Raw genomic sequence first — 12,224 nt, 5'->3', positions numbered from 1 at the left:
TATTACTGAAGACTCTACGTCAAGGACTGCTGTACGATTTTTTTAATGTATTTAGTCTTCACAACAGATTAATGAGGTAAACTCTAGTGACAGCTTCACTTTCTGTATGGGAAACCAAGGCACAGAAAGACTGAGAAATTACCTGGTATCACACACCTGGCAGAGTGACATGTCATTTTTTGTCATTCACTTCCTGTTCTCCAGGGTAGTTTGTAGGGTCCAGAAGAATATCCAACAAACAATCAAAAGCATTTGCTACTGAATGTATATATTCTACAAATAGTAGAAAACATTTTCCTGAGATATGTGCTACGGCTCACACTTGTAATACCAACTCTTTAGACGCAGGAGCCAGATAATTGCCTCTGCACAATGGAGGCCAGCCTGGTCTCCATAGTGAGACCCTAAGAAGGAAGGGAAAAGGGGAGGGCGAGTGGGAGAGAAGTGTTATTTTTTTAATGTTTGAAACGTTTAAGAAGACATGTAACAGAGAAGAGCCAAAGTTTCCCTCCTAAGGTGCTGCAAGGCAGAGTTTGAAGAAAGAACTTAGCGAGCTGACTCAGGACAATGGCCTCCCCAGCTGTGCGTGACTCAAGGCCCAAGCACACTGGGGGCACACTTAACATCCTGTTCCGAGGGGTGCACACCGCAGCAAGGAAGCCTCTGAGAGCAGACATAGCAGAGCTGCTATAAAATCTAAATGTCCCCCAAAATCTAACCAGCAAACATCTTAAGAGGAAGCCGTGTCCTTACAACTCCCTTTCTGACTCGGTAAACATGGGTCTCCTTCCGGGAATCTCCTTGCACAAAAGGTCGTAGTGTCAGAGTGGGCAGATTATCCAGGATACATGAAACAAAACAGAGCCAGAGCTACCTGGACCCAAGAGTAACTTTCCTACAGTGCAAAGGTCTCCTGAGAAAAGAACCGGTTGGTCTGGTCTCAAGACTCGTCTCCACAGTAGAGTGGATTTTCACAGCCTGGGACAGTCTGGGTTGAGTTCATTGTGAAAGTTCTGTCCCTCTGCACTGGCACAGGAGAAAGGAAATGAGCCAAGCCCTAAAAAATACCTCTAGAGACGTTCTGGCCAACACTTGATAAGGACTGGAAGGCTGCCACGATAAAAGCTGGAGAAAGAAAAGTCGGATCACACAGCAGCTAGGCAGGAGACTCCACGTCAGGTACGGGGAAGGCTGCACCTCCCGTTTCCAGCAGGGAAACCCTCTAACCCAGAAGTTTTAAATGTTGTAGTTTCTCCTGACTCACTGTGAGAAACAGATACGTGCTACTGTTTAAAGAATACTATAAACATATACAAACACATGTAACTGAGACAGACATATGTTTGGAATAAATGAAACATTCCATGGAAATGTAACTCAGTTGGGAGAGTGTTGGCCTTGTCTTCATGAGGCCCTGGTTCAGACCCCAGCCCTGCAGAAACAGGGTGTGTCATACTCAGTTAGGACTCCAGTGCTTGGCAGGTAGAGAAGGCTCAGAAATTCAAGGTCATTGTGGTGGTTGGGATGAGAAGGCCCCCACAGCCCGTTGATTGGGATGATTGGTCATCAGTGAGTCACTACTTAAAAGCCAAACTTAGAAGGTTAGGAGGAATGTCCTGAGAGGTGTGGCCTTGTTGGAAGAAGTGTGTCACTGGGGGGCATGAGGGGGCGACTTTGAGATTTCAAGAGCCCAAGACCATGGCTCCCTCTCTTCCTGCTGTCCATGAATTCCCTCATCAGAACTCTCAGCCCCTTCTTCAGCACCAAGTCCGTACTTAGGCTGCCATGCTCCATGCGGTGATGATAATAGACCAGATCTCTGAGACTGGAAGCCAACCCCAGTTAAATGGTTTTTCCTTTATAAGAGTTGATGTGGTCATGGTGTCTCTTCACAGTAACAAAACAGTGACTAGGACAGTCATTAGCACCCACAAAGCACGTGCGACGGTAGCCCAGGCTACAGGAGACCCAAGGTCAACTCAGGAAAGTCCAATGGATCTGCTCTTAGGAAGACTGAGAAGGGCACCTACAAGGCAGTCCTCCCACTCCTCACTAAGCTAGTTCCTCTTCTTCCTTTTGCTGCTTGGATGCTGGCGTCTCCCATGAAGCTCTGGTTTCTGTCCTTTGTCTTAACTCTGAATGAGTAGATTTGTTTCCAGAGTATTACAGTTCAGTCATTCATAAAACCCTTGTAGCCTTCAGTTCTCGGTGCCCGCCAGCCTCACATTTCCAATTAAACTGTGTCATAAATTTCAAACCCATTAGATCCCAAACTGTACTTCTCAGCCCTCCTCCCTGTCTCCTTCCTAAATCTTCCCCCACTTTCCTCACTGCAAAGAATCTCTCAACCACGCCACAAATCTGAGGGTCGTTATTCACAATGCCCCATTCCTTTAGCTCTGTGCTCAATGACTTTGCAATCCAATCTTCTTAACACTCAGGAATAATAATAAACATTCAACCGTCAGCCCTATAAATAAAAGCTCCATCTCGGGCAGGAGAGGTAACTCAACTGTAGGGTATTTACCTAGTATGCCCTGGGATTGATAGCAAGTACTGGGGAGTGGAGGAGGGCCAGGCCTTGTGGGATTGCTCTGCTTCAAAGGTGGAAATCACCATTCTAACAAGCTTAAGCAGTCCAGCTGACGCCCCATGGCGGGGATGAGAAAACATTCATGTCCACAAATGGTTCCTGCTCACCCTTATCTGTTCCTCCAAGTCATTTCTCTCCTCATCTGCTAGAACAGCCTTAATTCAGGATTCTGTCTTCTCCACAGATAACACAACATGAGATTTCCTGACTTCAACCTCAAATCCTATCTGTTCGTCAGATACAGTTTTCAAATATTTTGAAATCCAGAACCAACCGTGCTGCTACCTCCTCAACCCCATCCTTGGCCTTCCATGGACTACTCCTTGTCTTCACAAACAGGGTTTTTGATAATTTGGGCCTTCCTGACTCTTGGATTTCATGCCTTGGAACACCTCCACCTCACACTTCTGTGCCCAGCCCACTGATGTGTGCAACATTCCCAAAAAACGCAATGGCATTCCAAACCGAGTTCATCCGTTCCCGTGTTACTCCCAATGTTTACACTTCTAGTGTATTTAGCACCTCAACACCCATTGTTCAATTGGTTTATTTTCATATTCATCTCATCTCACTAGAGAGGAGCTTACAGACTTGGATCTTAGCATATAAGAGCACATGGAACAAGGCAGTGGTGGTGCACGCCTTTAATCCCAGCACTCAGGAGGCAGAGGCAATCAGATCTCTGTGAGTTTGAGGCCAGCCTGGTCTACAAGAGCTAGTTCCAGAAGAGGTACCAAAAACTACAGAGAAACCCTGTCTCGAAAATCCCCCCCCCAAAAAAAGAGCACATGGTACAGAAATGGTACACAGAAGGCTATCATAAATGGTCAGTATCATTCTCTAGTACCCAAACCCAGCACACACAAATGGCTCCGTAAGTTCCTGTAAAAGACATGTACCAGTCTGGTCCTCCCATCCATCAAGATAAATGCTAAAATATCAGTACATTCTAGATTGTTAGAGAACCCAAGATCTTCACCTATAGTCCAAGAACAGGCAACGGAATGTCCCCTCCCCCCATCCCTATGGTGGTTTGATTAAGAATGACCCCATACATTTGAATGCTTAGGGAGTGGCAGTGTTTGAAAGAATTAGGTGTGGCCTTGTTGGAGAAAGTGGGTCACGGGGCTGTGCTCTGAGGTTTCAAAAGTCCAAGTCAGGCCCAGTGACTCTCTCTTTCTGCTGCCTGTGGATCCCGATGTAGAACTCTCAGCTACTTCTGCCTGAGTGTGCCCGTGCTCCCTGCCATGATGACAATGAACGAAACCTCTGAAACTATAAGCCAGCCCTAATTAAATGCTTTCTTTTTAAAGAATTGCCATGGTCATGATGTCTCACGTCAATAGAACTTTGACAAATAAATAAATAAACAAACAAAAAGGGAAAGAAAGAAAAGAAATTTGAGTTCCTGGCCCTACATCGGTGATAGTTCTGGAAAACACAGAAAGGAAGGAAGGAAATAAATGGTAGATGGGGAGCAAGGGAACTGGGAGAAGCCTGACCCCATAAGTGCCCCCCTGACAAAGACAACCTGGGAAAAAGACGAGAGCGAACAGAAAACTTTACCCATATTCCAGAGACTAAAGTGAAGCATCATAACACAGGCTCAGAAGATGGTAGAGTAGTGAGGCTTCCTTCTGAGGGAGATCCCTCCCCCACCCCGGGCTCAGTCCTCAGAGGGAGGCCCCCGGGCTCAGTCCACCGAAGGGAGAAAAGTCCGTAGACCATCAATCAACTCACAACGCAAAACCCAGCCACTGCTCCAATGCCACAAAATACATTCCTGCCAGAAAAACCCTACACAGGGGCTTCTTCAGTCTGTCAGTGGACGCCCTGAGGCAACAGAGAGAAGGTTCAGGTTCGGTAGCAGCTGGGCACAGAAGTAAAGTGCATTTATTACTCTTGTCTCTGATACTGGAGGACAAAAACCAAGTCTAGAACAGTAATGACTGAGCACAGTGACCCCAGTAACCTGCAATTTGCACCCAAATTAAGGGGTGTGAGCAATGCCCAGATAGACACAGGGACCTCAAGAGTGTCAGTATATACAACAGCGGGTGTGATGGCATGTGCCTGTAATTCCAGCACGTGGGAGGAAGGGAAAGGACCGGAAGTTCACAGTCATCCTCCAATATACAGTGAATTTGAAACCAGCTTGGGCTACAAAACAAAAGTGTATACAACGGGGAAAAAAATCAGAAAAAGATTAACTCAAAGACAGATTATGTGTTTGAGACAAACGTCGGGGGAAAAAAAATCTATTTCTTGAGTTACACAGAGAATAGCTTTGATTTAAAAAGAGTCTGACAGACCACACATCTGAGGTACCTACTCCCATCAGTGAAATGACCAAATGTCAGAAGAGCCATGTGGAAAGGTGCTGCTGCCCAGAGGCCTGCGCACCTGTGCCTTCCTCGAGGAGAAAGGCATGGATGCTGCTGCACCAGGCAGGAGTGTGGCAGCATCACTGTTAGCTCCTGCCATGGTCCCTGAGCAGCAATGAGGCCGCGAGCATCCTCCTCTCAGCCTTCCCATGGGGCTGTCTCCCATATGCAACACAATTCCCATCACAATTCTATTATCTCACAGAGTCACGCGGGAAGAGAGAGCTTCCTAATTCCACAGAGATAGAGGCGGCCTGTGACTCACTGGAAGCGGGGAAGAGATTTGTCATTTATCCACTGTTTCCATTAGCTGGCCTGAGAAAACAACGTTAGAGACAAGTTACAAGAAATATCTGTGTTCTCTGGGCATCAGCAAGAACACAGGGCGTGGGGGGTGGGGTCAGGGATGAGTCAGGGCAGGCCCAGATGCTTCCACTGAAGATATTTTCACACTGATGTGCATGAGGCGTCCATCTGCCTTATTAAAATAGTGCCCAGTAGTGAGAGGAGTTGGTACATTCCCACACCCATGAGATGACCCTGAAGGTTGGAGCAACAGTTGAGACACAGCTGCCGTGGCTAAAACCAGGCAAGGATAGATGTGACAGGAAATGAGTCATGTCATGACATCCCAAACTCTGAACATCAAGGGAGAAAGTGTTGACGATGTCTGTGAAACAGCGAATGACCGTGTTAGATACCACATCTGTGCAGAGCGAGCCCTCGGCTGCTCCGGTCCCTGGAAAACAATGGTACTTTGAAGAGCTCCGTCAGAAATCTCCCCGCTCAGCAAAGCAAGAGAATCTCCCCACTCAGCAAAGCAAGAGAATACTGCAGAGGCTGGCCGACTCAGCCCCACCTCCAACTCCACGCCGACATCTGGCACCACGGATCCCCAAGTTGGTTTAGTAAGAGGTTTTTCTAGCCTGGTGTAGTGGTGCACGTCTTTAATCCCAGCACTCAGGAGGCAGAGGCAGGCAGATCTCAGTGAGTTTGAGGCCAGCCTGGTCTACAAAGAGAGTTCCAGAATAGTCAGGGCTGTTACCCAGAGAAACCCTGTCTCGGGGGTCAGGAGTGGGAAAACCAAAAACAACCAAAAAGGAAAGGTCCTTTCCTTTTACCGGGAAATTTTCTTCTCCTTCCATAGCTGTTTTCCTTCTAAGAAATGTTGTCTGTATTTTCTGTGTTCTTCACTAGTACAGTAGATAAGATGATGTGGTGAAGGTACATGCCCGCCCCCCCCCACACACACACAACTTACCAAATGCCTTCTTGGGTTCTATTAACTGCAAAGTAAAGAGTTCCTCTTTTTTCAATTCCTTTAACTTCTTAGCGACTTCATAGTGACGCCACCCAACAATATTTTCTCCATTTATGGATTCAATATGATCCCCCACACAGATAGTCTTGACTGAGTCAATGGTGCTGCCATCTTTAATTCTCTGAAAGAAAGAAGATCAATGATGCTCTCAAGTGTAACTGTGTGGCACGACTTCTCATGCTCCTGACATACAGCACGCTGACATATTTACAGTATAGTTTACTGCTCACTTAAAGACAGAAAACCAAGTAAGAAAGCAAGCATCCTTTCTTCCCCCCATTCTTCATCTTGCTTCCATTCAGATTTCGGCAAGCTCACAGCCACCATCTCCTTTGGAAATCTCTTCCTGACATGCTTCAGCCCAGGACCCTAAGAAAGAGTGAGCCAACACTCTTCCCACCATAGTACCTGCTGCTATAAACACAGCTCTCCAAACTACACAGTACAGTGATGGATAAAAGATTTGGTTTTCTTCTTATGTATTTGTGTTCTCTCTCTCTCTCTCTCTCTCTCTCTCTCTCTCTCTCTCTCTCTCTCACACACACACACACACACACACACACACACACACACACACACACACGCTCACAGAGGCCAGAAGAAAGCATGAGGTCCCCTATAGTGCTGGCAAGCAAAGTGCTCTTGGCCACTGAGACCTTTTGTCTGCTCCATGGATAAGTGGGTTTTTCCTTCTTTTTTAAATAATTTCAACAAGAAACCCATAGAGCTTAAGCTCTGTCTAGAGGCTTTGTGTGTAAACCTGTTGCAAATGCAAAGACTTTAAGAACGTTGTGACAGCCAAGGAGGCCAGTGTCCACACTTTAGAAATCAGAGTCTGAGCTTTTACATCTATCACTGAGGGCGAGTTCATCTATGGATTTGCATCAAGGCATTTTAAATGAAAAGAGCTAAGGACCCACGGAGAAACCCCAAGCACTTTGATGGGGGTAGTTTTCAATTTTTTTACATTTTATTACATGTATTTATTTATGTGTGTGTGTGTGTGTGCGCGTGCACACGTGTGGCATGTATGGCAATGGCAAGCATGTGGAAGCCAGAGGACAACTTCCAGGAGTGAGTGTCCCGAGGACTAACTTCAGCACATCAGGTTTGGCAGCAAACACCTTTCTTTCTCTGCTAAGTCATCTCACCAACCCTATTTTTGTTTTGATCTTGGTTTTTAAAGACACAGTCTCTCTAGGTAGCCCAGGCTGGCCTCGAACTTGTAATCCTCCTAACTCTGGCTCTAAAATAATGGGATTTCAGGCCTGTTCTACCACACCCAGTCTATTAAATCTTACTTCTCTGTAATACACTTGTCATGCAGAGTTTCACTGAAGGTATCAAATCCATCAGATGGCACCGAGAATCCTGAAGGAGTTTTAGGGGAAGGAACTCCAGAGAACCCCGCCAGCTAGGAGCCTGCAAACTCATACACGATCTCCCCAACGACAAGGAGGGGAACAAAACAATGGCTATAAGTCCTTAGTGGGAATGGCAGGCCAGGCAGGGGAGGGGCTTGGCTGCTCTTATACAAGTGTCTGTACCCTAACCTTACCAGGTAGAGACGTGACACCACACCTGCCTGATCATCACGTGCAAGAGCTGAGCAAAACTGAGAGCAGCAACATTTTCATAATGAGGTCATCGGGGAAAAGTTGATATGGAGCTTAGAGAGAGAAGCATTCTTTAAATTTTATTTTTTATCTATCTATCTATTTATTTTGGTTTTTTGAGACAGGGTTTCTCTGAGTAATAGCCCTGGCTGTCCTGGAACTTGGTCTGTAGACTAGGCTGGTCTTTAACTCACAATCTACAACTTCTAAACTGTTGCAGAAAATAAGATTAAACAAAAGATATTCCTTCTAAAAGAAAAAAACTATTAAATCCGCTGCTAAATAACCACTCTTAGGCCACCATGACATTTGAAAATCTGCATTTAACTTTGACCTTTTTAAAATTCTAATTGACATCTTGATACACCTGGAGGCTAATTTTTTCCCTTTGATCAGTTATAGCAAACAAATTTCAGTAACCTCATACACACCTTTAGTTTTTTCAACACTTGAAATCTCATTTAAATAATGAAATAGAGAAGATTAATCAGATAAAAGACTTAGTGGTGATGCATGACTCTTACCTGTGAGTTTAGGGTCAGGGTCATGGAGAGACACTGTCACCCCAGTCTGCAAGAAGCTAGAAAGGTCACCAGAGAGCAGCCAGAGTACAGGAGGAAAGGCAGGTTGCAGAAGTCGGACAGCAGCAGGAAGAGACCCAGGCAGCAGTGGAGGCCAAGGCTTCTGTGAGGACAGAAGTGGGTCGGGGATGGGAGAGAACACAACAGTGACCAGAAGAGGAGTGTCGGAAGATGCCGGCTGTTTGACGTGTGGTCTGAGCCAACTCCTAAGCCAACGGACTAAAACTGAGATGGTGGGTGTCTTAATTAGGGTTCTGTCGCTGTGATAAAACACCAATAACCAGTCCGGGAATGGTGGTACGTGTCTTTAATCAAAGCACTCTAGAGACAGAGGCAGGTGAATCTCTGTGACTTTGAGGCAGCCTGGTCTACATAAAGAATTCCAGGATAGTCAGGGCTATGTAGAGATAGCCTGTCTCTCAAAACCAAACAAAAACAAGCAGAAAAACAACGAGAAAGAAAAGGTTTATCTGGCTTACATTCCCTGGGTCACAGTCCATTGAGGGAAGCCACGGCAGGAACTCAAGACAAGGACCAGGTGTCAAGAGCTGATAGAGACTATGGAGGAGTGCTGCTTACTGGATTGTCCCTCCTGGCATGCTCAGCTGCTTTGTTACACAGCCCAGAACCACCTGCTCAGGGATGGCAGTGCCCACAGTGAGTCAAGCACTCCTTCCATCAGGAATAGGCCCCAAAGATCTGCCTAAAGGCAATCTGATGGAAACAGATTTTTCTCAGTTTCTCAGTTGAGGTTCTTCTTCCCAGGTAATTCTAAAAAAATTGTGTTAAGCTGGAAAATTAAAAAAAAAAACTAAAAACAAACAGCAAAAAAAAAAAAAACAAACAAACAAACCCAAGCCGTATAGTGGGGTTGGGCAAGATAGTCCAGTCAGTAAAGGGTTAGTTGTGCAAGCATGGGGACACGTGTGTGTGTCTAAGTCAGCTCAGGAGGGGTTTGCGCAAGCGTGGGAATGTGTGTGTGTGTGTAACTCAGCTCAGGAGAGGCTGTGCACGCATGGGGACATGTGTGTGTCTAACCCAGCTCAGGAGAAGCTGAGGCAAGAGGATGTATGGGGCTTCCTGGCTAGGCAGTCTAGTCGATTGATGAGCCTAGATCCCAGGGAGTGATCCTGTCTTAGAAAAGAAGGTAGATAGCTCCTGAGGGACACCTGGCATTGATCTCTGACTCCACATATACCTATGTACACATGAACGAAACCTTTCAAAATTTAAATGAAGTGTCAATGAAAACAAATTTCTGAAATACAATGTGTTTGAACAGTCACACAGTCTCAGGATTATCTAGTCCTAAGGATCAAGAGGCATAAATGAGAAACATTATTTGCTAATGTCTCTTAAGTCATTTATATTATTCAATATTTACTTAAGAATCTAAAGAACTTTTTTTTCTCATCTGGTTTTGAAAATTAATGCTGCAGAAGGCAAAGAAGACATATTTAATCTGCACCTAGGCTGGTGGCAAGCAAGCCACAGCAATCCTCCTGACTCAACGTATCTCCACATTTCTCATTTTTCATTTATAAAAGAAAAATACACTACCACAAATAATGAGACAACAAACCCATAGCCCTTCCAAAATGGTCCCCTGAGGAATTGTCAGCACTTGGATAATTTACCTATCCAAGAGTCTCTCAACATAAGGACACATCAGAAAATAACAGATTAGGGGAGGAAGAGATGGCTCTGAGCTGGTTGCTCTCACAGAGAACTTGGGTTCAATTCCCAGCAGCCACATAACACTCACAACCATCTATAACTCCAGCTCCAGGTGATCTGACATCCCTCTGGCCTCTGTAGGCACCAGGCACTCACACGGTGCACAGAGGTATGTGCAGGCAAAATACCCACGCATACGAAAAACAATTTGAGTCAAGGAAAATAATAGATTAAAGAGAACCCTACAAAAAGCTAAGGAATTATTCCAGAGACACAAAACAGTTAACAGATGGTGTGGAATTCCCCTCTCTATGCTGTGAATACCATTGGTTAATGAATAAAGCTGCTTTGGCCTATAGCAGGGCAGAGTTGAGTAAGGTGGGAACTCCAAGCAGATAGAGGAGGAAAGAAGGCGGAGTCAGAGCCGCCATGTAGACGTTGGAGGAGAAAGGCACAAGCCACCAGCCAGAACCTTGCTGGTAAAATACAAAATAATAGGAATAGGTTAATTTAAGATGTAAGAGTTAGTTAATAAGAAGCCTGAGCTAATAGGCTGAGCAGTGTTTTAATTAATACAGTTAGTGTGTGATTATTTCGGGTCTGGGTGACAGGAATGAAAGGGCAGTTCTGACTACAAGCAGAAAGCAGAAAGTTGCACTGAGACCACCCCAGGAGGAAAGGGAGTATGAGGAATATGGGGTGTGAGGAAGGCAGTCAAACCAAAGTGGACTAGAGATAAGTTTTGTTTTTGTTTTGTGGTGAGACAAGAACTCAAAACAAGGCTGGTTTTGAACTCTCTACACAGCCCAAGGTGACCTTGAACTTCTGATCACTCGCCTATACATGTTGAGTGGGATTATAGGCATGACCCTCTATGCCCAGTTCTATGCTGTCCTGGGGACATAACCCAAGGCTTTGTGTGTGAAAGACATACTCTACCCATTGAACTACAACCCCAACCCTGGGGATTAGTTATAGTGTCAAATCAATGTTCCATTTTACTCAATTTCATAATTGTACTATGGTTATGTGCAGAATAAAGAATATTTTTTGTTCTTAGTAATTACACTTTGTAGTTAGGAGGGAAAAGAATGAATATAGAGATGCAGATGTAAATGTATACAAAACCCAGCAAATTAGCAAGTGGCAAAAACTGGACATTTATGTAGAAGACATATAAAAGCTATTTTTATAATTACTGTAATATTTTCAACTTTGAAATTATCCAATTTGTAAAATTTCTGTCATCTGTATTTTAAAGTAAACAGTCTCACAGTCTCACCATGCCTTCTGTCCCCAGAGGACCAATGACTAGTACTCTGAGGCAGGCACATGTTTGACAAGACATAAAAAAAAAAATAGAAACAGCGGCTTTGAATGTCAGAGGCTAACATCTGAGGCATCCACACGCGTTTGCGAAACTTCCGAGCCCTCTTCTGCAGCAGGGACAGCAGGGACAGCAGGGACAGCAGGGACAGCAGGGACAGCAGGCTGGCTCTGCTGCCAGCGCCTGGTGTCCTGAACTTCCCCTGGACCGTCCTGCATGACTTTCCCAACTCAAGGGTTTTCCATTTGGTCATCCGCTCAACAACCTCCAGTGTGTTCCTATCTTCTGCAGAGCTATAAATAACCATCTTATCAAGCGGCCAGTTAGAGCAGCATCCACAGCTAACTTAGCATCCCTGGACTGTCTCTTTAACAGTGACAGGGCATTAGCAAAGGAAGGCGTAAGCTGCGCTGCTGTGTCACGGAAAGCCCATCACTGAGTCTTCGCTCAGTGCCTAGCAAGGCTGGGGCTAGAGTCAGACTTCTTGGGTCCACATCCTGAACCTTCTTAGTTGTATAACTTTGGCCCAGCTTTTTAAGCTTCCTGATCCTATCTTGGCACTGTAGAGTGGGGGTTGGCAACATTGCCCATCACAGACAGATTACAAAGGCAGAGATGGAAGAGTAAATAATGCATGGTTCTGTGAACTTCAAGAAGCAAATGGCATTAGATGACACTTTTCAGGGTAGCTGGAAGGGCGAACAAGGGCACCTTCGGGGTGGCAG

At 45.3% G+C, this 12,224-nt stretch overlaps 1 protein-coding gene across 2 annotated transcripts in view; it reads right to left on the bottom strand.

Moving 5' to 3' along the window:
• Gipc2 (GIPC PDZ domain containing family member 2) overlaps positions 1-12,224 on the bottom strand; it is a 70,599-nt gene that overhangs the window by 29,017 nt on the left and 29,358 nt on the right. For both annotated transcript variants that reach the window (XM_085677545.2, XM_048453590.3), the window contains exon 3: positions 6,239-6,419. In XM_085677545.2, the coding sequence (XP_085533671.2) occupies positions 6,239-6,419 (181 nt within the window). The remainder of the gene's footprint in view (positions 1-6,238; positions 6,420-12,224) is intronic.

This window comes from Myodes glareolus, chromosome 17 (assembly GCF_982192425.1).
Source record: "Myodes glareolus chromosome 17, mMyoGla1.1, whole genome shotgun sequence".
Taxonomy (NCBI): domain Eukaryota; kingdom Metazoa; phylum Chordata; class Mammalia; order Rodentia; family Cricetidae; genus Myodes; species Myodes glareolus.
This window is presented reverse-complemented; position numbering and strand designations above follow the sequence as displayed.